This window comes from Fukomys damarensis, unplaced genomic scaffold (genome assembly GCF_012274545.1).
Source record: "Fukomys damarensis isolate Sample0158 unplaced genomic scaffold, DMR_v1.0_HiC HiC_scaffold_37, whole genome shotgun sequence".
NCBI lineage: Eukaryota > Metazoa > Chordata > Mammalia > Rodentia > Bathyergidae > Fukomys > Fukomys damarensis.
The window spans coordinates 8,551,790-8,577,814 of NW_022900949.1; the positions used below are offsets into that span (position 1 = coordinate 8,551,790).

General features: G+C 53.1%; 2 protein-coding genes across 5 annotated transcripts in view; one reads left to right on the forward strand and one right to left on the reverse strand.

Annotated features, from left to right (window-relative positions):
- The window catches only part of Ubxn6 (UBX domain protein 6), a 5,023-nt gene extending 3,992 nt beyond the window's left edge, over positions 1-1,031 (forward strand). The window contains exons 8-9 of the mRNA XM_033759610.1: positions 18-188; positions 875-1,031. Coding sequence (XP_033615501.1) covers positions 18-188; positions 875-1,003 — 300 coding nt within the window. The 3' untranslated portion in view covers positions 1,004-1,031. The remainder of the gene's footprint in view (positions 1-17; positions 189-874) is intronic.
- Positions 1,032-2,618: 1,587 nt separating this feature from the next.
- The window catches only part of Chaf1a (chromatin assembly factor 1 subunit A), a 31,967-nt gene continuing 8,560 nt past the window's right edge, over positions 2,619-26,025 (reverse strand). For 2 of the 4 annotated variants that reach the window (XM_010634812.2, XM_010634813.3), the window contains exons 4-14: positions 16,058-16,114; positions 14,240-14,442; positions 13,547-13,607; positions 13,135-13,203; positions 10,082-10,308; positions 9,517-9,685; positions 9,354-9,434; positions 8,956-9,048; positions 7,536-7,791; positions 6,342-6,808; positions 3,297-3,645 (exon numbers count right to left, since the gene is read on the reverse strand). In XM_010634812.2, coding sequence (XP_010633114.1) covers positions 3,367-3,645; positions 6,342-6,808; positions 7,536-7,791; positions 8,956-9,048; positions 9,354-9,434; positions 9,517-9,685; positions 10,082-10,308; positions 13,135-13,203; positions 13,547-13,607; positions 14,240-14,442; positions 16,058-16,114 — 1,962 coding nt within the window. In that variant the 3' untranslated portion in view covers positions 3,297-3,366. Of the gene's footprint in view, positions 3,054-3,296; positions 3,646-6,341; positions 6,809-7,535; positions 7,792-8,955; positions 9,049-9,353; positions 9,435-9,516; positions 9,686-10,081; positions 10,309-13,134; positions 13,204-13,546; positions 13,608-14,239; positions 14,443-16,057; positions 16,115-26,025 lie in introns of those variants that run through there. The other 2 variants (XM_010634817.3, XM_010634816.3) reach the window with 2 other exon arrangements.

Below are 26,025 nucleotides of genomic sequence, written 5' to 3' on the forward strand. Positions count from 1 at the left end.
TGTCCGCTGTGCCCGGATGCCGACTGCGTGAACCCGCAGGGACCTTCTATGCCCGGGAACGGCTGTCAGCGCTGTACGAGTTCATTCGAGGGGCCTTGCACAATGACTGGTTGCCCTTTGAGCTCTTGGCCTCTGGAGGGCAGAAACTGGCGGAGGATGAGAATGTGGCCTTGAACGAGTGTGGACTGGTGAGTGGGGTGAGGAGACTCACCGGCCAGGGAGGTGGGCTGCTGGGCCCAGAAGAGGAAGAGGAGGCCTCAGAGTTGGGGCAGGTCTTGGGTGGGTGGAGGGTCCTGGGCCTGGCTCTGTTTGAATTCTGCTTTCTAGTCCCGCGTGGTGGTGAACAGCTGTAATCTCAGGATTCTGGGAAGCTGAGGCAGGAGGATCTTGAGTTAGAGGAATCTTGAGACGTGCTGAGACCCTTATCTTGGAAAATGAAAAAGGGGGCTGGGGATTTAGCTCAGTGGTGCTGCCCCTGTGTTTCCAGTGTGAGGTCTGGAGTTTGACCCCATACCAAAAAAAGGGGTGGTGGTGGAGCTAAGTCTGGCTCAGTGTGAAGATCTTGGGTTTGATTCCTAGTACAAACCCCGTCCCCCCAAATCGTAGAGTCACCTTGACCTGCTAAGTCTGGTGAGTACCTGCATAGTGGCTGGTCCCCTCCTATGAAGTGGTTGTAACCGTTCTCTAAGGAGCAGAACCAAGTGGAATTAGGATGCAGGGTTTCATCCAGGAGGGTGTACTTACTACAGGCAGAGGTAGAGCCTGAGTCACCCCTTGGAAGGGAGCCCCTGGGGGACGGTCAGCTGTGCCCAGCTGTGTCCTGCTGCTGAGCCATCATTTGGGAACAAGGTGACGATCTGACCACCCCACCCAGGTGCCCTCGGCCCTCCTGACCTTCTCCTGGGATGCGGCTGTGCTGGAGGACATCAGGGCCGCAGGGGCCGAGCCAGACTCTTCCATCCTGAAGCCAGAGCTCCTGGAGGCCATGGAGCAGCTCTCCTAAAATAAAGGCAGAGCTGGCTTCTGCCTGAGTCTGTCTTATATTCTTCTGTCCCTGTCCCTCTCCCGAGCCATGAGCCACCTCTGGAAACACCTGCCCTGGTGTGAGCCCCCCAGCAGGGGAGGCACTAACCAGCTGAAAGGCTGTAGATCTCCCGCAGAGACTCGGTCCCTTGAGGAGGCCCCCCGCCAGTGTCCCGGAGCCCCAGGGCAGACAGTTGGGCAGAGCTGTGCGGGTGCAGGCCCCACATGGGTGCAGGCCCCACATGCTGTGGACCAGCGTGGCCTGTCCAGCCCTGGAGCTGGTGACAACTGCAGGGAGGTGCTGGCCTGGCAGCACAAAGATCTACAACTTATAACTTATAAACCTTCATAAATATTTGCATAGTTTTCTGTGGTCAAACTGCGTGACACAGGCCGAGGTCCCCTCCACTGTGCCGCCCAGCAGCGCAAGGCCAGATGTGGGTCAGCCTTGCCTAGGGCTGTCACTTTGCTCTCTCTGTACTCGTTTGCACCATCACACCTGAGACTGGGTAAAATAGCAGTGCAGTGGGTCAGTTGTTTGAGGTTCAGGGGCTCAGAGCTGGCGGCATCCTGATGGCCCGCGTGACTGATGGCGTCAGGTGGGAGCTTGGGAGACCGGTTGAAGTGCAAGGTGGAGCCAGAGCACAGGAGAGGTGGGGCTGTCCTCAGTGGGACCCTTCCTGTGGGAATTCTCTGTCCACCACTTCCCAGCGGGTAACCCTTAAAAGGCCTGCACCTCAGCTGTACCACCCTGGGGTCTGAGTTCTGAGCCCATCAGCCTGGAGAGAACAGGCTCACACAGTTAAGGGACTCAGACCGCATTTTCCTGTGCCTGGCAGGAAATTGTACCCCAAAGACAGCCAGACATGCTATGACAAACCGCCGTTTAAGCCATCTAGAACGTGGAGCTGGCTGTACAGTAAGGAGGTGCTCCGGGCCGTGTTCTTGGCCCAGTCCCTGACACTGCTGTCTGCAGCCAGACTTGGAGCTTGGAGACCCCAGCTGGCTGTGGGGTGCACCAAGGTGCCACTGGTCCTGCATCCTCTGCCAGTTTTAGGACTCAGTTCCACATTGTCAGTGCCCCAGTTGGACTGGCCTAAGGGGACTTGAGGGTGGGCCCTACTCCCAGCAGGAGACCCTGGGAGTTGCAGGGGAAAGCTGCTGGGGTGAGACCTGGGATGGGGCTGCCTAAGCTCAGCTGCCTGTTCAGTCTAAGCTCTGTGCAAACAAAGCGCCAGCCTCCTTTGGGGACGGCACGCAGAGGCCACAGGAGTCTGTGTTCCAGGTGCTCACAGCAAGTGCTCAGACTTGACCCTGCGGGCCGGCTGTTGGGCTTGTCGGAGCCTTGACATCTCCAGGCTGCTTGCTCTGCATGCTCACGCTCCCCCGAGGTGGTCGGCACCAGTGTCCCGAGCCAGACTCAGAACACAGCTCCTCGCCCAACCCCGTGCGCAGGAGGGACGAACCCTCAGTTCCAACCAGGCCAGCAGGAGGCCCACTCAGAGTGGCAGGGGCACCTAGCTTCCCCCACACACGCTGGGCGCGGTGGACGGGACAGAAGAAAGACAGGCGGAGGTCGGGGCTAGAGAACAAGTTTATACACTTCCACATCTGGCCAGCGCCCGCCAAGGCCACGGGCGTCTGGCGATTCAATTCATTTACATGCAAGTGTCTGACCCAGCGCCTGCACACCTCAGGGCCCAGCAGCGCCGTACAGGCCACACCTCACAATAATGCTTTATTAAAGGGAAAATTAATATGCAGCGTGGGGAGATATTTTACAAATGTCAAGAACTAGTCAGGCATCCATATAAAACCTTTCCAGACCCCGAGAGGCCTGTGAAGCGGGACAAAGTGCTCTTTACACAGGAGTCGGCAGAATGTTCAAGTATCGTCCGCGAGGATTGTTCCACACGCAGCGCCGGCTGCTCAGGAGGCGCCCAGCGGGCTTGCGGGCAACGGCCCCTCACCGGTGTCCGTGTCCACGGCGCCTTCGGCTCCTGCTGTGGTTCCGCATGGCTCCTGGGCCTCTGGAGGGGGAAGAGGCTGCTGTACCCACCGGGCTTCCCGCCCTGTCACCTCCTGTCACGGTGCTGCCCTGGCTTGCATCTCGCTTGGAGTCTCAGCCCTCCCTCGCTCCCTTGAGCTCACGCCTGCTCAGTCATGCTCCCTGCAGGGCCTTGGACTTTCCCTCTGCCCAGATCGCCCTACCCAGAAACCCACCCATATCTTTTTTTTTTTTTTTTTCTTCAGTACTGGGGATGGAACTCAGAAATCTGGCACTGAGCTACATCCCCAGCCCTTTTTCAGTTTTTCATTTTGAGACTGGATCTCCTTAAGTCACTAGTCCATGCTGGGCTCCAGCCTTGGTCTCCCAGGGTGCTGGGATGACAGATGTGGACCACCACATCCGGCCCGTCCTGGGTATTTTAACTCAATCTCTGTGATGTACAGAGTGAACCAGAGCACGCAGGTGCTTTCCTTCCAGTCCCGGCAAGAAGCAGAGGGCTTGAAACCCTTCTCACCCCCAATACCCGGGATCTCCACGATCATACAGTCGCCATCCTCTTCCTCCTCCTCCTCCGTGTCCCCCTGGAAGCCATCCATGTCCCCAACTCCAATCTGCACAGAAATGGACAGACTGTCAGCAGGGAGGGGGCAACTCCTGTCACTGGCCTCTGCCGTGTGACTCCTCATCTTCCTTACACTGCACAGCCTCCAGGAACTGATCTGGGGACCCACTGCAGACTTGAGAGGTGCATTAGGGAGCCTGTGACCAGAGCAAAGCCCCTGAACGCCTGCTGAGGCAGGAGGATGGCAAGTTTGAGTCCAGCCTGAGCAACTTGGCATCTTAATAAGATGGCCTTGTTTCAAAATGAAAACAACTAAAAAGGGCTGAGGATGTAGGACAGTATGAAGGCCCTGGGTTCAATGCCCAGTACACCCAAAAGGGGGACTGTTGCCAAACATATGTTTTCTGAGTCTACTTGTTCCAATAAACAGCTGAGCACTCAGCAGGTCAAGAGCGTCTTCAGTGCCATGGCCCAGCCACTCGGGGCCCAGGCAGGAGGAGACAGGTTGGATGGGAAAGCCAGAGCTTCTGTGGCGAGTACTTGCCTAGCTTGTGTGAGGGTCAGGGTCCAACCCCCCCACTGTTAAACAAAACCCTCCAATCTGCCGTTTGCCTAGCAAAAGGGCAACAGAAAACCAAAGGGATGGTTTGCACACTGGTTCCCTGGCCTCCTAGGGCACAGAACCACCCAATCTTGGCCTGAACACCACACTGGGTTCCTGTGTACCAAAACGACCATTTAGCTTAGTGGTTCCACTGCCTGCCTCGTAAGCGTAAGGTCCCATTCAATCACTGGTACCAAAAAACAAAACAAAACAAAAGAAGCAATGACCAGTGCTGAGGGCCAGAGGTGGTGCTCAGCGGGCTCCTAGGCTGCATCCTTCCAGCCTGGCCGAGGGGGATGCCTGTAAGCAGGGGACAGACCCCTTCCTCAGAGCGGCCAGCCTGGTGGCCTCCGCAGGGGGAGCAAGTAGAGATGAAGGTTTCCCTGACCAGACCCAGACCCGCCCGGCACCAGACTCATCACCCCCAGAGGCAGAGGGAAGGAGGCTGAGCTCCGGCTGTTCTCTCCCTTTCGCCTCTCCCCCTTTGCGTTTGGACGGAAGTCGGGAAGTCCTAAAGTCGTGCTGAGTTGGGAGTGTTATGGCTTCTCCAAGGACTCGTTCAGAGGCGGGGATTGTGGGAGGCTGGCAGTGGGTTCAGCCAACGAGGTCACTGGAGTGTAACCGGGAAGGGTCCATCTCCCTGCCCAGCTCCTAGCTTCTTTCTGCTTTCTGGCTGCTATGAGGCAAGCAATTCTCCGCAGCAGCCCTTCCACGGGCCGCATCTGCCCTGGAACCAGCTGACTATGGACAGACTGAGGCCCTAAGATAAAAGAGCCAAAATAAACCTCTCCTGTAAGCTGTGGGTGTCAGGGTACTGAGTCCTAGCGACTAAGACACCCAAGCTGGCCTTGAACTCAAGCTAACCTCCTGCCTCAGCTTCCTGTGGAGCTGGGGTAACTGGCACACACCACCATGTCTGCTCCCTGGCATTTCAGTCATAGGTTGTTTGGTGGGGAATGGTAAACAGCCTATTTCGAAACACTTAAATAGCGCTGGGGATTTAGCTCATCGGCACTGCACCTATCTCGCAAGCACAAGGTCTTGAGTTTGATGCCCGGTAGCAAAAAACAAAAAAACCACTTAAATAAAACCAAGGCCAAGGGGTTGGGACATCCTTGGGCCAGAGATGCATGTACTGGCAGGACATCAGCCAAGGTGAACCCCTGTCCCTCCTCCTAGGGCATTAACACCAAGGACTGAAACTGGATTTTTTTTTTTAGTTTTTTTGAGACAGGGTCTCACTATGTAGTTGAGACTGACCTGGAACTCACTATGTAGCTCAGGCTGGTCTCAAACTCACAGCGATTCTCCTGCCTCAGCCTCCCGAGTGCTGGGATTACAGGCATGCGCCACCACACCCGGCCAAAACTGGATTCTTGAGCTCTGAATGAGAACTTTAAGAGACCGGAAAACAGAAAAAGCTCAACACGAACATCTCTATGCACATTTCTAGTGGCCTCGGCTCCCCGGCTGCTGTGCCCATCTGCACGGCCTCTGCCGCACACCTAAGGCTGTGTGCCACCTTGCAAAACAGAACTGGGGTTGGCGAGTGCTCATCTCTTCCGATATTGGCAGCTACCAAGCACAGTGGTCAGAAGCCATCCAGGGGGGCACAGACCGTGGGCCGAGAGGATCCCAGCCCTGAGCAGAGGATTCCAAGGGGTTTTTAGGAAGAACACAGGGCCTCTCTGATCCACCGGGCTCCAGCCTGGACTTGTGCCATGTGGCCTTAGGCAAGGCCCTCACTGCAGAAAGGGAGTGGAGGCCGCGCTGACCACAGGCAGCTGTCACCCGACACATGGCTGCAGCGGCTGGAGCACCTCACCTCCAGGGGACCCGCCCGCGCAGCACGGGAGGGAGGGCAGACATGCTGGGCAGAGGCACCCCACCAGAGGCTCTCGGGGCAGGGCACCCTCTCTGTGAGGCTGAGGCGCACGTGCGTCACCACGCATTTGTCCAGAGCCACAGCGCTCCACACCAAGGCCGAGCTCTAACACCCCCGACTCTGGGGATGACGCCGGGGAGGCCCAGCCGTCACAAACACGCCGCGGGCCGGAGGCTGCAGGGGTCCACTGCCCACCCATCTTCCCCTCCGCCTAGCACGGCTCCGGAAAACGAGCAGCAGCCTTGGGGGGGCTCACCTGCCCGTCGTGCCTCCGCTTCTTCATGAACTGTGTGATGCACATGCTACCCCCCGACTTCCTCTTCAGCGACACGGGTGTCACCTGGCCGGGCGGCGTGGCAGACACAGCACCACTGTCCTCTCTGGGGGCCGAGGGCACCATGGTGACGTAGCTCCACTGGCAGGGCACGGGCAGGTGCTCCTGGTTGAAGCTGTGCAGCACCTGTGGACGGACGTACCAGCACATCCTGAAGTCGGGCCGCTTCTCGTACACCGAGTTCTCGGAGATGATGCGCTTGAGCCTGGCTTTGGAGGGCACGGCGGCGTCCTCAGTGGGCGTGTGCGGGCGCGGGGTGGTGGGGCTCGGGGGGCCGCTGGCTCCCCCGACGCCGAGCAGGCCCCGGCGGCAGTGCTCCTGGAACTCGCGGATGATCGCCTTGCTCCCGTTCACATTGCCGTGCAGCAGTGGCAGCAGCTGGGCCAGGACTGGCGGGACAGGGGACACGGGTGGCCTGAGGAGGTGCAGATCCTCGGGACCCACACGAGGGGCTGTGACTGTCTGCGGGGTTTGGGCACAGCCAGCCTCGGGGAGGCCTCCTAAGGGCGGGCTGGGACAGCACGTACTGTGCGCAGGCTCGAGAGGCAACTCCAACCCCCTGGCAGGGAGGCCAGCTCTGGTCAGGTGAGTCTGCACGGCCAACCTTTCTGACTGGCCGCCTCCCCCAGGCTGCCACAGATGGTGCTGGGGGAGGAGCCTACAGCCTTCACACTGAGCTACATCCCCAGCCCTTTTTATTTTGAGATTGGATGTTGCTAAGTAGCTCAGGCTGGGCTCAGATTTGCAATCCTCCTGCCATGCCCGAGTGGATGGGATGATAGGGCTGCACCACCGTGCCTGCTTATCATTTTTACTTATTTTTTCGGTCCCAGGGATCAAACTTGGGACCTTGCACTTGTGAGGCAGGCAGTGGCACCGAGCTAAATCCCTGGCCCTGCTTATCATTTTTAGCTGCTACCACTGCCCCTGCTTTTGAAAATTAAGGAGGCACCGCTATGTCCCAGACAGCCATGAAAATGGTCACAGTCAAGACCGGGGATGTGGCCCAGTGCTACGTAGAACAGGTGCTCAGCACCCATGAGGCCCTGTGTTCCGTCCCTAGCACCAAAACACTCCGAGGCCTGCAGCTGAGGGCCCCACACCTGCCCCACTCACTCTGCTGGTCTCGCTTCTCCCGCTTGGTGGCCTTGGGCACCAGCTCATCCTCAGAGGGCGCTGGCTCCAGTCGCCAGGCTGTGAACTGCTGCAGCACCTTGAGGTCGGCGGCCGAGCAGTCTGCGCTGTCGGCCCACACACAGCCGATCTTCACAGGCTGGAGCACACGGACGCGCTTCCCCTTGGCCAGGAACTCATCCCACTCCTTGGCCTTGAGCTTCTGGCGCACCTTGTGCTTCTCCGGGTCGCCACACTCCTTTCGGGTAGGACAAGGGAGACTATTTAGGGTCCCTGCTCCCTTCGGCCCTGGCCGGTGCTACAGATGCCGCCTTTAGAGTCGGCTGCTGTCCCTTGTCCGGCCCTGTGCAGGAACTGCCAGATGGAATAACTAGGGCATCACAGACGTTGTCCTGAACTCACCACCAAGCCTCTTCTGGCTGCTGAATTTCTGTTTTGTTTTGTTTTATTGTTTTTGACACAGGGTCTCACTATGTAGTTGAGATTGACTTGGCGCTCACTATGTAGCCTAGGGTGGTCTCGAAACTCACAGCGATCCTCTTGCCTCAGCCTTCTGAGTGCTGAGATTACAGGCGTGCACCATCACGCCTGGCCTCAAAATTTCCCACCCATTTTCAATTCAATACATTGCCACATGCCTCCCTGGCAAGGGTCTCTGCCCAACAGACATGCCATGCTGAGCCCACTCCAGGCTGTAGCGGTGGGGTGCAGCACACCAGGACACGCTTTGGCTGAGGCTGACCTGGGACAGCCCCGCATCCTCCCGACCCAGACCACAGGCCCTCACGCCCAGAGCTGCTGCCCCACCAGGTCCCTTACCTGCACCTGGAGTTTCCTACACAGGCACAGCCGGCCACCCCCCCACCCCACCCCCCTCACAGAGACAAGGTCAGCGTCAGCCATGTCCACAGATGAAACTTGAGCCTAGGGACGCTGTCCATGCCACAGTAGGGAGTGGGTGTGGACTGAACTGGGTCAGGACCCACCAAGCAGCAGCCTCCCTTACTAAGCTCTTTTACACTAAGCACACACTATGGAAGGACGCCTCTCCAGACCATTTTAGTTTTAGTTATATATTTATTTCTTTGAGACAGGGTCTCACTAGTTGTTCAGGCTGGCCTTAAACTCACTATGTACCCTGCTCTAGCCTCAAACTCACAGCGATCCTCCTGCCTCAGCCTCCGAGTGCTGGGACTATAGGGAGTGCCACCACACCCAGCCATCTTACTTTTACTTTAGGGCAGCGTCAGTTTTTTGTTTTTTTGAGACATGGTGTTACTAACTGCCCAGGCTGGCCTCAAATTCAAGAGATCCTCTTGGCTCCAGGGTGTTGGGATGACAAGTACATGACACCACCCCGGCCCCCAGCTAAGCTTTTTCTGAGCCAGTGTCCGGCCCTCACCTCAGTTACACCTTCATCCTCAGACAGGTACCCATGGGGCACAAAAAAGCCATCGTCGTCGTCCTCATCCTCCCCCACTTCATCGTCATCATCCTAAAAGGAGGGAAATAACTTTTGCCAAATGCAATGCGAAAACAGAATATGAACTTTGTTAAAAAATGCAAATGAGGGTCTCGGGGGCAGCTCAGTGGCACACACCATCTTAGCTTCTGGGGGACCCCCGATTCCAGCCCTAGAATCACACACGAGAAAGCTGAATGCAGACGTAAGGGGTCCCTGCAGGACTGTGGGTCGGGGAGGCAGAGGAGGGCCCCTCGGGCCCCCGCAGCTCGCCCCGCCCGCACCGCCAGGGTGGCCTCTGGCTGAGGGTTCCCGCCGTCCGCCCTGGCTGCCCTTACCCCTTCGCTGTGGGACAGCGACTCCCCCGGCTCCTCCTCTTCCCACTCCTCATCGCTGTCCACCTCATAGTCAAGGAGCTTCTGCAGGGAGACACGGGGCATCACCACCACCTTTGGCATCGGAAACAAAAGGCAGGGCAAGGCCTTCGAGTCGGGCGCTCACCTTGTCCTGGGCCCAGGGGTCCCGCGGGCGGATGACTGCCGTCCTCTTATTCCACGTGCCCCAGTATGCTGGACGGTGATTCTCAGAGAACTGCAGGAGCTTCATGCGGCCGAACTTCCGCCTCTCGGGCACGGCGTCGCCCTTGCTGGTCTCCACAATCACCACGTCCCTGAACGGCCAGATGGCAGAGACACGTGTCCTGCTGCCACCCACATGCCTCACGCACACACAGGGCAGCGCAGGGAGCCGCCACACCATTGTAACAGCAGCACTGCCTGCCCCCAGAGCACGGCGAGAAGCATTCGTGTAAAACGCACAGACCAAGCCATCCCAGAGCCAGGCTGCTGGGAGGGAGGGTGCTGTGTACGATGTAAGCCAGCAAGGGCACAGATGTGCTCTGTGGGACCCTGCCGGGGACTGTGAAGACAGGATCTGGGGACTTACACTGGGCAGGGTAGAGGGAGGCCTGAGGCCCAGGAGAGGAGGGGACAAGTGCCACCGTGCAGCAGCAAGAGTCCAGCCTGATGCTCTGACCCGGCCCCTCAGGCCCTGATCCCGACCTAACCTGTTGACCGTGTCTGTGTCCCGGCTGCAGATCCCAGTGGGCCCAGACCTCAGTGGCTGGCGGCCTCTGAGGTCCCTCAGGAAGGAGAAGTCTCCGCTCTGCTGTTGGAGGAGCTGGTCTAACCGATCACACAGGTCCTGGTCCAAGGTGGCCCGACACCAAGGGGCCAGGACCATGCGCTCTTTAATCTCAAAGGGGGCAAACTTCCCACAGGAACCGGCCAGGGTCTGAAAGAGAGGAGGCCCCGTGAGACATGGGGTGGGAAATGAGACCCCCCTTCTGTGGGGAGGATGTACAGGAGCATTCATGGTGGAGTGGGAGGGGTTAGGTGTGGGGCAGGTTGCAAGGGAGCTCTCAGACACCTAGCTCCACTCGATTCTGGAAAGTACAACTACTAGGGCATCGGGTGAGTGGGATGGGCAGTTTTGTGGGGTGACAGAAACTTCCAGATCTTGATTACGTGGCCTGCTAACATCTGTGAGAACTATATGGCAAGACCGGAAAAGGGTAAATTTTACTGTATGCAAATTATCCCCCAATAAACCCGCAAGGACAGAAGGAAGGATAGAAAGACAGATGGATGACAAGACCCAAGACACAGGTGGTGTGCTTACCACCCCCAGCCAAGCCCAGAGGAGCCAAGCTCCTTCCCCTAAGACGGTGCCCAGGGGAGTGACTGGCACACCAGGAGCCCCAACATAAAAATCAACGTGATTTACCACACAGGCCCATTTTCAACACTGTGGCCTGGAAGGGTCCCGAAACACCATGGTAACCTTCTCAGCCTCTCCCCATTGCCAATTCTGGCAAAGCCAATCCGTTCTCCCTGACCCCCTTCAATGCTGACACCCACGGATCCACCCCAAGGATTCCAGCCCAGGAGGAGGAGGAGTTGGAGGGGAAGCCATCTGTGAGGTTTGCACGGACCAGCTTTTCACCTCAGGAGGAAAAGTGCCAGAGCCGGCAAATCTCCACAGTGGCACAGCACAGAGCTCACGGGGACTGTTGTGCCAACTGGGCATGCTGGTGCACGCCTATAATCCTAGCACTCAGGAGGCTGAGGCAGGAGGATCCCCACAAGTTCGAGGCCAGCCTGGGATACACAGTGAGTTCAAGTCCAGCCCGAACTACACAGCAAGAGCCTGTCTTATAAAAAAAACCCCAAAAGACAACAACAACAAAAACTTGGTGTCCACAGCAAACCCACCAGGTTCTCAGAGGGTAGCCAGGCTCCAGGACTCTGGAAAGCTCCTCAGTAATTCCCACAAGCAGCCGAGGCCGAGTGTGGGCGGCCTCTTCATGGAAGAGGGCTGGGAATCTTTGCTGCCTGTGTAGGAGAAACAGGAAGGCCACGCTCCAGACCCTATGTGAATACCAGGCGGTCCCGCTAAGCTAAGGACCTGCATGTAAAAAGCAAAAAATAAGGGGCAGCAGGCCGGGGATTTAGCTCAGTGGTTCCACCACCTGCCTTGCAAGCACAAGGTCCCATATACAATCCCTAGTACCAAAAAAAACCCCAAAAAACTAAGGGGCCTGGGATTTAGCTCAGTGGCGCTGAGCAGGACTCGCAATTGTAAAGTCCTGAGTTTGATCCCTGGGACAAAAATAAAAATAAAGAAGCAAAAAGCAAAACTAAAAAACTAAGGTTAGGGACGGGGATTTGGCTCAGCTGTTCAGTGGCCTGCCTTGCAAGCGCAAGGACCCAAGTTCAATCCCCAGTACCAAACAAACAAACAAACAAAACCCCTAAGGTTAAACAAACAAACAAAGGGGATGGGGATGCAGCTCAGTGGCAACATTTGCGTAGCACATACCAGATCCACGGTTCCATCCCCAACACCAGCAAAAACAGAAACAAACAAACAAAATAACCACAGAGTGAAAAAAAGAATTAGAAAGTAAATTAGAAGAACATATTAACAACCAGAGAACATAAGGCGCTTTCCAATCAAAAGCCAACTGTCCTAAGGGAACAAAAGCAATAATGAGGAAACAGTAGGTTGCCAGGCATGGTGGCACATGTCTTTAGTCCTAGCTACTCAGGAGGCTGAGGCAAGAAGACGCAAAGTTTGAGCCTTTCTTGGAAAAAAAGTACTGAAATAGGGTTAGGGATACAACTCAGTGGAAAGGCCTTTGGTTCAATTCCCAGGGCCCCCAAAACAAAACAAGAATGAACCAGATCTTTAGGAGGCGTGGTAGGAACAGGAAGCGCAGGCAAGTGCGCAAGGCCGCGACGGGAGGGAGTGAGCACCAGCCAAGTTCCATGCACAGGACGCTCCGGTCAGCCAGGGCATCCGCACAGGGGTGGACCTGCTCATGGGGCCTCCGGAGGTGGGGGCAGAGGCAGCATCCCGCACAGACGCCAGCCCAAAGGCCCAAACTGCCAGGTGGTGTCACCGGCCCAGGGAAGCAGCACTCGGTGCTATTGTATTGCGGCTGACCCTGGGCACGGTGAGTAGCCGCTTCCCAGGCAAGGACCAAGCTGCGTTTCCTTTTCCTTCCCCCTTCTTTCTATACCCTCTGCCCCACGGTACTAGTTTCATACTGAGCTACATCCCCAGATCTTTTTTAAAAACTTTACTTTGAGACAGGGGTCTTGCTAAGTCACGCAGGCTGGACCTCAACTTGTTTGTTTTGTTTTTTGTATTTTTTAAGACAGGGTCTCACTGTGTAGTGAGTCTGACCTGGAACTCACTAGGTAGCCCAGGCTGGTCTCGAACTCACAGTGATCCTCCTGCCTCAGCCTCCCAGAGTGGTAGGGTGAAAGGTGCGCACTGCCACATATGGCCAAGTTATCTTCAATACCTACAACAAAGCTGTTCAGCGAGCAACCTTTGAAGGCTCGGCACTGTATCACATGTGCCTTTTGGGACAAAGCGAGTGACCAGATATTGAACCTTCAGACTTTCCCAGAAATCAAAGTGCCCAGGATTCCTGGAAGCCCTATGGTAATGAAAGGGAAGGCAACTGGTCGCATGACACCCTTAGGTTTGTAAAAACACAAAAGATGGAAAGCCTGAGTTGGAAGTGAGGGAAAGGAAGGCGCTGCTCACCTTGGGGGCTTGTGGGGTCTTTGGTTTCTGGAAGAACCTGGTGATCTCAGCCTTTTCTGCCTTAAGGCGCTGGGAGCAGGGAGGAAGAACATGGGTTTAGACCACGCAGAGGCCTCCAGAAGCAAAGCCTCAGTATCTCCCATGTGAAGACACCATTTAAACTCCAGCTCTCCACACCCGCAGACTCAGTCTCAGAAGGCCAGAGCTGTCCTCGAGGGAAGGGGCACCCGGGTGTCAAGCAAGTACGTGCGTGAAGAGCTGCACTGAGGCACATTAACAGGTTCATTTGTCCCACGGGCCCTGCGTGGTTTCCCCAGGCAGAACACAGAGCAGCAAGGCAGGCGAAGATGCCATTTCCGAAACGGGCTTCCCAGCAAGGCCAAAGAGGGGCAGGGCAGAGAGTACACGCTACCTTTTCCTCCTCCCGTAACCGTTTCTCCTTCTCCTTTTTCCTCTTCTCCTCCAGTTTAGCCCTGCAAGATAGCAAATCGTGTGTCAGTCATCCACCACCTTGGGTTGCAGCAGTGACGAGAGCACTTAGCTGTTAAGTGTCCAGGAGTTTATTCTGCAGGCAATGGCTATGAATTATTTCGAACGTCTACTATAAAGCTACGACATACGTATTCACAAAGAAAAATGAAAAAAAAAAAAAACTCAAAACACCCAGGTATTATGGCACCGCACGCCTTGTCATCCCAGCAGTTTGGGAGGCTGAGACAGGAGGATCACAAGTCTGAGCCCAGCCTAGGCAACGGAGTAAGAACGCGTCTCAACCACAAAGTGACTAAAAAATCAAAACAAAATAAACCCTCAGACCTGAGAAAAAAATCTCAGGCAGCCAGCCGGTAATCCGCATGCATGCAAGATGAGAAACCTGACGTGAATGGGTTAGGAAAAGGTTCCTGGGCAGACGGGGGCTCAGCACCAGGAGAGGACGGGGGCAACAGAGCGCGAGCCTGGTGGTCTTGCCTTTCCCGCTGTTTATCCTCAGCAAGACATGCACGAAAACCAGCAGGAAACTGCTGCTTGCCTTCTGGATGGGACGGCAAGGGCTGAGGCAGAGGGGGCCAAGGCGGGCGGCCGTGCCCACCGCCGGGACACTTACTCCAGCGCCTCCTGCCTCTCCTTGCGCCGCTCTTCCTTGAGCCGCTGCTTTTCCGCCCTCTCCTTCTCGTCCTTCTCCCGCTTCCTGCGCCTCTCCTTCTCCTTCAGCTCCTTCTCCTGCTCCTTCCTCCTGCGGGCCTCCTCTCTGGCACGCCGGGCCTCTTCCTTCAGCTTCTCCTTCTCTTCTCTCAGCTGCTCTTTGCCCTAGGAGACAATGCCCCAGGTGGGCTCCCCAGCGCCACCCTCCGGGCCTGGAGACACAGGGCCTGGTGCAGGAGAAGCGCTGTGGTCCAAGCCCTCGTGCAGTCTCTTACCAAAGAGAGGAGGGACCGAGAGACGGACGGAGGGGAAGGGACACGGCAGAGTGTGAAGGCCCCGAGTTCAACTCCCGGCTCCAAAAATAAAAACCACAGAAGAAATTCTCAACCCCGATGGGGCTGAGGTCAGTCTAACGAGAGCCACTGGGCCGTGCTGAGAAAGACGTCCGAGTGTTTCATGCCAGGAATCCGTGAGTGATGACCAGACACAGGGGTCACCCGGGGGTGACGGACAGGCACGGATGCCACAACAACACCGTGAGGTGGGAAGAGCAGTTTCCGATGCTAGGTAAGGCACCCAGGAGGCCCTAGAAACTGCAGGTAAAGCCGATCTCTCAGCCGCACAGGGGCCTAAACCTGAGGGTTCCAACCCAGGACACACACACACACACAGAACAAGAAATAGCGCAGAATCTGACCCTCCAAAAACAGAGTGTGGCTCTGAGAAGGCTCGGAAAACAATGAGGGGAACAAAGCCAACTGTGCTGGGCACCTTTTCCTGGAACTGTAGGGGCTGAGGATGCCCGGTGGACTTCTCTGGGCTTTGCCACAAGAAGAATGTGCTAGGCATGGTGGCATGTGCCTGCAGTCCCAACTCTTGGGGGGCTGAGGCAAGAGCCCTGCAAGTCCAAACCCAACTTTGGATGACTCAGCAAGGCCCTTACTTAGTACTCAAAAAAAGTATGGGAATGAAATCTAGGGCTTTACACTTGTTAGATAAGTGCTCACCACTGAGCCCCACCCCACCACTTTCAAAGGCAACTCTAAGGTGAAGGACGCCTAACTATAAAGCCAGTAACAATACTATTACAGCTGCTAATAGCAGCTCAGTGGTAGCTGGGTGTGGTGGCACACGTTCATCACCCCAGCTATTTGGGAGGCTGAGGCAGGAGGACCCCAAATTCATATCCAGCCTGGGTGCCTTAGTGAAACACTGTTTCAAAGTAAAAAAAGAGTGGGGGGATGGCACTGGGGATATAGCTCAGTACGAGAGGCCCAAGTTCAATCCCTAGTACAAAACAAACAAACAAAAAAAACAGGCTTAGGGCTGGGGATTTAGTACAGTGGTTCCACCGCCTGCCTTGCAAGCACAAGGTCCCACATTCGATCCCCAGTACCAAAAAAGAAAGAAAGAAAGAAAGAAACTAGCTTAGAAGGGTTGAGAGGCCAAGTGTGGTGGCACACACCTGAAATCCCAGCACTTAGGAGGCTGAGGCAGGAGGATCACCATGGGTTCAAGGCCAGCCTGAACTGCATAGAGAGATTCTGTCTCAGAAAACAAAGAATAAAGAAGGGCTGAGAACTTGATATCAAAATCTTAAGACTTGACAAAGCTAAACTGATGCAAGCCACAGGCCACAGAGCCTATTTCCGTATCTAAAGCAAAAATGCACACTGGTGGTTAGGAAAGCAGGTGGCAGGGAGGTGGGAAGGGTTCTCCTGACTCTTCCCAGCCCAAAGGCCTAGAAGGCTCGGGTTTGGTATCAGGAAAAACATCTTACTCTTTGCAGTTTCAGTTTGCTCTTCTCTGTAGAACCTTTGACACATTTCTTGGTTATCTGAAATGAAAGATATTGACTTTTAAATATGAATTTTCAGTCACTCTTTCCCCAGGGACCTCATGACAGTCCCTAGGGAGAGGGAAGAAAGGATGAAGCCACTGCTGTTAAGAGTGGGGGAGCAGTACTGGTGATTGACCCTAGGGACTTTGCTCCACCCCCTGCCCTTGTTATTTTGTATTCTTTTTTTGGGGGGGGTACCAGGGATCGAACTCTGGTTCTTGTGCTTTTTGGGGCAGGCGGTGGAACCACTGAGCTAAATCCCTGGCCCTATTTTGTATGAGCCAAGGCCTCACTAAGTTGCAAAGGCGGGGATCCAACTTGTGTTCTTCCTGCCTCAGCCTCCCAAAAGGGTGGGATCACATGTGCGCCTCCACACCCAGCTAAGAACATCTTTGCAAAACAGGAAACACCACAGCTTTTCCTGGTGACCTGTCTTTCAAGCAAGAGAACCAGAGCCTCACTGGGGGACTGCGCGCCGCAGTGGGTATGCGCACATTCACACACTGGGAGTAGCTGGGCTGGGAGGCTGGGCAGGCAGGTAAAGCGTTGAAAGGAAACCAGGCAAACTTGGGAAGCAAAGCCACAGCCGACAGGGTGCCGACAGGTACAAGTGGGACCTGTGGCAGGGGAGGCGTCTGCCTGTCTGATGCAGAGGGGCTGCAGTAGGACCGTGAGTCATGGTCACTGCCCCCCCATGTTTCCGGAGGGGCTGACACTGGGAGCTTTGTGCTATCTTTGTAGGTGACATCTAAAATGTCACACTGCGTACATCAACACATGTATGGGCTCGATTCGGGGGGCTTCTGCTTGATTCTCACTCGCTGGTGCAACCATACCTTTTTGTGGTGCTGGAGATGGAACCCAGGGTGTGCACAGGAGAGCTGCGCTCCAACCTAACACTGCATTTTAGGGTGTAGAGTAAAAGCTCAGGGGGCAGAGTCATTTGGCCAGGACCGGAGATCTGGTCTAGAACCCCTACATTCGAGGGCACACAGTCTCTACCACCGTGCTTCAAACTGAGCACAGGCTGCCAGGGACCATGAAGACACAAGCTTCCGTTCGCTCTGCCACCGAAGCACTCAAGGTCAGGATTCATTTTTGCTTTGTTTTGTTTTGCACTGTTTGGTGGTGTCGGGAGCCATTCCACATAACTTTAGGGGAAAATCCTTTCATAATTAAATTATGACTAGGGCCGTCTGAGGCTATGTCATGCGGAAACATAACTCCATTCTGCCTTGGGTCACAGCTGAGGCCTCAATGGTCCCGTGGTGCTGTGACGCTCGAGGGCAAGATTACTCACGCTAGCAGAAGGCATACTGGTTCTGTGAACCGAGTAGTTATAAAAACAAAACAAAACAACACAACACAACCAAAAAAAGGGGAGAAAGGTTTCACCAGGGGAGGGACAAATTCCTTATCAGCTTAACTCCACCTACTGTTTGTTCATTTGTGGTTTTTATGAGACAGGGTCTCACTATGTAGCCCAGGCTGGTCTCCAACTCACAGCGATCCTCCTGTCTCAGCCTCCTGAGTGCTGGGATGACAGGCGTGCGCACCGTGCCCAGCTCCACCTACCGTTGTAAGCATGCTTTGTTCATCTCACGTCCTGCTCAACATAAACTCCTCGCAGGCCTCCTCAGCGTGATTCTCATCCACACAGGGGTATGTTGGCCCCCGCAAGTCACCTGATGCTCCCTCCCTCCGTGAGAATCCAGTAAACAGTGCCAGGTTCAGACAGCCTTTGTCTTTGCCCACCCGAGGTACTGACCTCCTGGCCCCTTACTCAAGTCCCTACTGCCTTCCTTTCTTTACCCTCTTTCTAGGCAGTCAGAGGACTGATCATCCTCCTTTATGGTGGTACTGGGGATTGAACTCAAGGCCTTTGCACTGGGCCCTTTTCTTTCTTTTTAAATTTACATTTGATACTGGGGGTCAAACTCAGGACTTGCGCTTGCGAGGCAGGTAGAGCACCACTGAGCTAAATTCCCAGACCTTTATTTTGACACAAGGATTCACTAAGTTGCCCAGACAGGATCTTCCTGCCTCAGCCTCCTAGGTTGCTGGGATTATAGCTGTGTGCCACACAGATCAGACAGGGATATGAAAATGGGAGTTTGTAGGCCCAGGCAGCCCTGCAGCAGAGTGGACTCCCAACAGCCAAATCAAAGAGGCAGAGGAGAGTGGGAGGAAAGGTGAAAGCCGGGAAGAAGGAACAGTCCTTCCTGTTAGCCTGGCAGAGGCAGCCAAAAGAGGAGGTCAAAGCTGAGCTGAGAAACCAAAGACAAACAACACGGGTCAACAAAACTGTGTTCTGGGGATCTGCTTTCATTGGAAAGCGAACCCTGAGGACCTCCTCACACAGGCTCGAGAAGGCCACGCCACCCACGGTTGGCAGGTGCCCACCACCAAGGCCTGAGCCTCTCCTGGGCGTGTGTGACAGCTCTGTGTGAGGAAGAGGCCTCCGCCTCTCAGAGTGTATTCCCCATTCCAAGCCTGCAGACCCCTCCGAGATTAGATGGAATGATTGCCCGTCTGCTGTGCGGCCGTGTGCCCAGCAAGCTGAGGTTTAACAAGAACAGGCCACCCAGGCAACTGCCCCTTACTTTCAGACCAGTATCACCAAGGCTTCTCTAACACCGCCCCCACGGCCCTTCCTGCTCTGATAAAATGTTATCTTCTTGAAGTAGGACCGAGTGTTTATAGAGCTCACTCTTCGACAGCACAGGATCCTGGCACAATGGCCACCCGGCCAAGACTGCTCCAGACTCCAGGAAGGAAGCACCACAGACTCAACCTCCTGCAGAGGGTGAAACAGGCCTCCCTGCATCGGGGCATCCAGACTGCGGCACTCAATCTGGGAAAGTCTCTCCGGGCTGGGTGGCTCCGATTTTCTCTGAAAGGGCAGGGAGCAGCTGCTATGGGGGCACTGGGCTTCCCAGCGAGACTGAACAACAGCAAGAGATAAGGTGGAGAAGAAGCGATAAAGCCCCAAAGTGGCCCATCCATGTTGGAGTGGGACGGGGCGAAAGCAAACGCCTCCATTCCTACAAGCTGGCCGTGCGGAGAAGGAGCCTATGACAATCACCACGTGGCCAAGGCCAGGCACCAAGGGGAATGACCACAGAGGTGTCACACTGCCACACCACAGGTGCACAGCAGGGCAGTTACAGGGAGGCGCGTCCCTCCAGTCCAGTACCAAGGGTGTCTAAGACACCTCCGGGAGACAAGGAGGCATTCATGGGTTGTTTCTTAGTGAGACACAATGACAGTGTGTATTTCTAGGGGGCTCTCACAGACGCCATGGACCACACGAGACACAGCCTCAGGGTACACTGAGAAGGAAGCTGCTGGAAGACCGACCCCCACTATTAAAAAGGGGGGTGGATTTAATACCTGTGCACAGTGGCCCCTGGGGACCCACAGGGAATTGTTTCTAGGACCCCAGCGGACTCCCAAATCCATGCATGCCTGAGTCCCTTAAATAGTGTCCGAGTATTTGCACAGAAGCCACACACTTCCTCCAAGACTTTAGATCATTCCTAAGGACCTGACACAGCATCTGTGCTGCCTCAGTGGTTGTGGTACTGTACTGCTCGGGGCTCGGTGACGAGGAATAACATCCACCAGGGTTCAGTGCAGACGCAACGTTTTTTCCTCTTTTTTTGTCTTGATTTTCCATGGTACTGGGGATGGAACCCAGGATCTTCATCCTGAGTTCCATCCCCAGCCCTATTTATTTTTATTTTGAGACAGGGTTTCGCTAAGTCCCTAAGTTGCCTAGGCTGGGCTCAGACTTGAGATCCTCTTGCCTCAACCTCCCAGAGCCCTGGCATACCCAGCATTTCTGATGCAAGGTTGGCAGAATCCAGGGAAGTGGAATTCGTGGATAAGGACAGTAAATCCAAGGATACAGGAAGCGTTCTTGCTACCCGGGCTCCTGGGCAGAGACAGGGCCCATTCCAGCAACATGACTCTTTCAGCAGCAGCAGCATTTATAGAATAATGACCTTGCATCACCAAAACTGACAGCTACATTGCAAACACACTTCAGGGATGAGCTAATCAGAAATCCCTGGGGTTATCTAAAAAGCCTGTTCTAAAACTATTGTTTTTCTAAAGGGAAAGTCCTCAGATCCCAGAGTATTTAAAAAAAATAACAGCCTCCAAGCTCCAAGGGAGGTGAGAGCAGGATGTGCATTTCTAACAAGCTCCCATTTTCCTGCATTCAAATAAAGAAAAGCAAAATAAAACAAAAAACACATAAAAGTCCTAATGCTAACCCTTGGACCCCCTACCAGCATCCCTATTATACAAAGCAAAGAAGGGAGAGCACACCTACTCCTTACATATAACATGAAGTGTTTGCTGTAAGCATCAAAGAAGCCACAAACAGGACAGGGGGGCTCTGCCTCCCCTCAAGGCAGGAAAAGGTTTTAGGTACCAACTGTGAAATGGAAAAAACAAACCAATCAGATATTCAGTAGACGCCAGAGGCAGTGGTGCAGCCTACGATCTCGGCACTGGGAGGCTGAGGCAAGAGGATCTCATTTGAGCCCACTCTGGACAACTTTTTTTTTGGGGGGGTGGTACCAGTGATCAAACTCTGGACCTTGTGTTTACGAGGAAAGCGGCGGAATCAGAGTTAAAACCCTGGCCCACCTGGGCAACTTTTGACTGAGGGAGACTCTGTCTCAAAAAGTAATAAAGGGATGTGTTCATGTACCTCAGTGCAAAGTCCCTGGTTCAATTCCCGAACCACAAAGAAAAGAAAATGGGAAGGAACTCAGTGGAGTGGGCCCTCCCAATCTGCAAATTCACCTGATGATAGATGGAAAAAAACCTTAAGTCTGGGCTAAACAGACAGATATTGTCCCTGGTTCATTTCCTGAACCACACAATGCTCTAGATAGCACTTGAGCAGCAAGAAGCTCAATTATGAGCTGCTCTAAAGTCCACAGGGTCACGCAGACCACATACTTGGGGACACCCTGAGGTCTAGGTACCTACTAGGGGGCCCTGGAGGATGCTGAGGGACAATGCTGGCTTAAAGGCGCAGCGACAGACTAGAAAGACAGGCGTGTGGGGGAAGTGGCCTGTGCCTCCCAGCTGGGCTCTCAGGGTATGGCGACCCCCGGAGGGCTCCCCACAATCACTTCACATCCCTTTCGCCTCTGGTGCCTCCACCCTGAGAGACAGACAGACCCAGGCCCACATGGGCCGAGGTGGCAACTTTCTGCCACAGTTTCTGGCAGTTGAAGTCTTCACTGCTTGCAGCGTAAATTACTTAAAAAGTTTCGATCTCAACACTGCCTTGTGGCCGCTCTTCGGCCCTCAACCTGGAGGGAGTGTTCAGCGGCAGGCTTGGCATCCAGACCTGGCATTGTACAGGCACAACTTCCGGTGGGGGTGGGGCTCAGCGGAACTGTGCTTGCCTGGCAGGTGCAGCCACCTGGGTTCAACACCCAGGTCTGATAAAAAAAAAAATCTTAAATGCGCTTTTCCTAAATTTTGAACATTTGGTACACATGCTCAGTTGTCCTACAAATACAAGGGCTCTGGACAAAAGTAAAACTGCTTCGAAACAAGGCTCGACTACGCGACTTAGTTTGGATATAAAAAGTGAACAAGATGGAAACCTGTCCCCACATCCTGAGGTCCATGCTAACTTGCTGAGATTCATCACAGGACAATGCAGTTCAGCAAACTGCTGCAAAAGCCCAATTAAGGTTCAAGCAATCCGTGTATGGAACAAGGTGGATGACAGCACGAGAGACTGAAGAAAAGCTGGCTTTGTCCCCTACAGGATATTTCAACCTGCTTATTTCATTTTTCTTGGGGGTGTGGGAGGCAGGTACTGGGGATTAAATCCAGGGACTTCCAAACCAGCTATATCCCCAGCCCTTATAAATTTTTATTTAATTTACTTTTTGTGGTATTGGGGATAGAATCCAGGGCCTCTCACTGAACTACATCACCAGACGTTTTTATTTTATATTTGAGACAAGATCTCACTGAGTTGCCCAGGCTGGGCTCAAACTTGAGACACTCCTGCCTCAGCCTCCCAGAATGCTATGATCATAGGTATGTGCAACCACGACCAGCTATTTTTCATTTCTGCGACATGGTCTCACTAAGTTGTTTAGTCAGGTCTAGAAATTGCAGTTCTCCTCCCTCAGCCTCCCAGAAAGCAGGAATTATAGCCATATGCCACAATGCCCGGCTTTTCCTCTTTTAGTGCTGGGGATTAAACCCAGGACCTCACGTATGCCAGGCAAGCACTCTACTATTGAGCTGTATGTCAGCCCTTGTTTATTTGGTCTCATTAGGTTTTCCAAGCTGGCCTAGAACTTGCAATCCTCCTGCTTCTGCCCTCAAATGAGTTCCATACTTGATTCAGTTTATGAACATAAAGTGGGAGGCAATTTTTCTTCTTGCCTACAATCCTCAGAAGGGGAAAGGGGAGGCAAGAAATGGAGCCATTCACAAGACAGAAAAGCAACAGCTTTAAACAACGTCCTTTTGTTTCGTTTTGTTTTTTGAGACAGGGTCTCACTATGTAGTGGAGACTGACCTGGAACTCACTGTGTAGCCCAGGCTGGTCTCCAGGCTGGTCTCGAACTCACAGCATCCTCCTGCCTCAGCCTCCCAGTGCTAGGATTACAGGCGTGCACCACCACACCTGGCTTTGTTCATGATTTTTGATGCGTATTTACAGCCACTTTCCTTAGCTAGATTTACAAAGGTATTTGCTGGCTCAGGAGGTGTGTGGATTTTTTTGGGGGGTGGTGGTACTCGGGATAGAATTCTAGACCTTATGCTTTCAAAGCAGGTGGCAGCACCACCCAGCCCAAGGTATGTGGATTTTTAATCTGCATGACTTCAGCCAACTTGGGAGTGCCATTCTTTTAATGCCAATGTCTACTTCTGCAGTGCATCTGAAATAATCACCCTCCTGCCCCAAGTCTTGAATGGCCTTGCTAATAATGGTTTGTGTTTCGATGTCTCCCCAATGCCTCACACAATCATCCATGGAGCTTTTTTCAGAGGTAGCTGGATCTACAGTGTGCGACTGGTTCCTGCGCAACACTAAGATTACCGTGCGCGTACTCTGCCCTAAGGGAGGGCGGCCTGGATTCAAAATAAGGGACAGAGAGAGGCTCACTTCTAGTTACTTGTAGCTTCTTGCTTGTTTGCTTTGCTACCTTCTGCCTGACACGAACTGTTTTCCTCTGTGATGCCTGTCTGCCGTGCCACCCTGCCTTAGAGCCAGCTGATTATGGACTGAATCCTCTACAACTGAGCTAAATAAACCTTTCCTTTCTTTAAATAAAATTAATAAATAAAATAAATAGCTTTACTACACACCAATAATTAACTAGTTGAGAAAGATATCGGGAAAACAATTCTGTCCACAATATAAGAAAAAACACCTAATGATCAATCTATCCAAAGTGATGAAAGAAGTCAACAATGAAAATATGAGACCATCAAAAAACAAACAAAACAAACAGACAAAAAACATGAGAACGCCGAAGAAAGATTGAACATAACCCCCTTCAAAATACCAACAATGTTCTTCACAGTACTAGAAAAAGGCAACCCCAAAATACATATAGAAACAAGACCCAGAATAGCTAAAGCAATCCTAAACAAAAAATCAAGGGTGCATGCCTGGAATCCCAGCACTTCAGAGGCTGAGGCAGGAGGATTGTTTAAGGCCAGCCTGGGTTACATAATGAGATACTGTCTCAAAAAACCAACCAACCAACCAACCACATAAATAAATGCCTTGAACCCGCCCAGTTGTGGTGGCCCATGCCTGTAATCCCAGCATTCAGGAGGACTGGCCCTGAGTTGAAAGCCAGCCTGAACTAGAGAGACCCTGTCCCGTGAATGAATGAATGAATGAATGAATGAATGAAATGGCTTGAGAGATAGCGCAGTGCAGAGGCCCTGGGTTCAATCCCCAGTTACAAGACACACACTTAAAGAGGAGCAAGGCTGGAGGTATCTTAACACTCAATTTCAAATTATACTACAGAACCACAGTAACTGACACAAAAACAAAAACGGAGACCAATGGAACCAATGGAAGGGAGCAGAAGATACAGAAACAAACTAAAAAAAATCAACTTCAAAATGGATTAAAGAAGAGGTAGAAGTCTTGAAACTTTGTAACTACTAAAAGAAAACATAAAGGAAACACTTGAAAAGTCATAGGCACAGGCAGACTTGCTGAAAAGGGCTCTAACCACAGGAAATAGCAAATAACAAGAATTGACAAACAAGACTGCATCAAAATAAAGTTTCTATACAGCAAGAACCAACAGCCGGGGTGTGGTGGCACACGCCTGTAATCCCAGCACTTGGGAGGCTGAGGCAGGAGGATCACAGTGAGTTTGAGACCAACCTGGGCTACATAGTGAGTTCCAGGCCAGTCTCAACTACACAGTGAGACCTTGTCTCAAAAAAACCAAAAAGAGAGAAAGAATACAGAAAACAAGATGGATGTGGTACCACACGCCTGTAATCCCCCAGCCCTTGAGAGGCTGAGGCAGGAGGATAACTGCAAATTGGAGCCCAGCCTGGGCTATGTAGTGAGTTCAAGAGCAGCCCAGACTACATCACAAGACCTTTGTCTCAAAAAAACAAAAATCAAAACCAAACACAAACAGGGCCAGGGATTTAGCTCAGTGCCGCCACCTGCCTTGCAAATACAAGGTCCCGAGTTCAATCCCCAGTAAAAAAACAAAAGAAAACCACAAACAAAAACACCAGACAAGGTGGCGCGTGCCTGTAATTCCAGTACTCCAGGAGGCTGAGACAGTAGGATCCCCTGGAGTTCAGAGGAAGACTAGGCTACATAGTAACTTAAAGAACAGCCTGAACTACATAGAGACCCTGTCTCAAAAAGTTAATGAAAAAGTTAAGAAAGAAAAAAAAAAGGGAGAGAGAGAGAATAAGAGGCTGTAAGGGTCAGTAATGGGGGGATCTATATGAGCAAAATATTGTATCTACACTGACCCCTCCCAAAAGCAGTAGACCTAGGAGGAAGGTGAGAGGTGATGGAGGAGTGACTGAAGTGTTATATGCATGAATGAATCTGCCAAAACGAAACCCATTAATCTCTACAACCAATAAAAAAAAAAGTGCTAGGAAAAAAGAAATGGAGTCATTCAGAAAAAGGGGCTAAGGGTGTATTCCGCGGTACAGCACTTGTCTAGCGTGTACCAGGCCCTGGGTCCCGATCCCAGTAATACTGCAAGAATAAAACACAATGAAATAGTTACTTAGATATCAAAATTAGAAGAGTGCTCAAGCTTAGTGATTTATGGTTAAATTAAGTAGTCGAGATTAAATTATCCACCCTACAGCCAAAGCTACATAAAGATCTAATATGAACACACCACAGTACCACCAAACTGGGCAATGCATTTGGGAAGTCTGGACTGATTGATTGATTGATTGATTTTGGTACCGGGGATCAAACTTGGGTCCTTGTGCTTGCAAGGCAGGCGGTAGAACCAATGAGTTAAATCCCCGGCCCGTGATTTATTTATTCTGGTTTTTTGAGATAGGGTCTCACTATGCAGTTCAGGCTGGCTTTGAACTTGTGGTGATCCTCCTGCCTCAGCCTCCTGAATGCTGTGATAATAGTGATGTGTCACCATGCCCAGCAGGACTGATTTTCATCATTTTTACCCAGGAGGCCCTGAGCACAGGTGAGAACCAACAGTCACTACTATGCTGATCTGGAACCAAAAAAGTCTAAGCATGCCCGATTAAAAAATCTGAAGCCCAGGGCCAGAGATTTAGCTCAGTGATTCCACCACATGCTTCCAAAGCACAAGGAAGGACCCCAGTTCAATCCCCAGTACCGAAAAAAAAAAAAAAAAAAAAAAAAAACA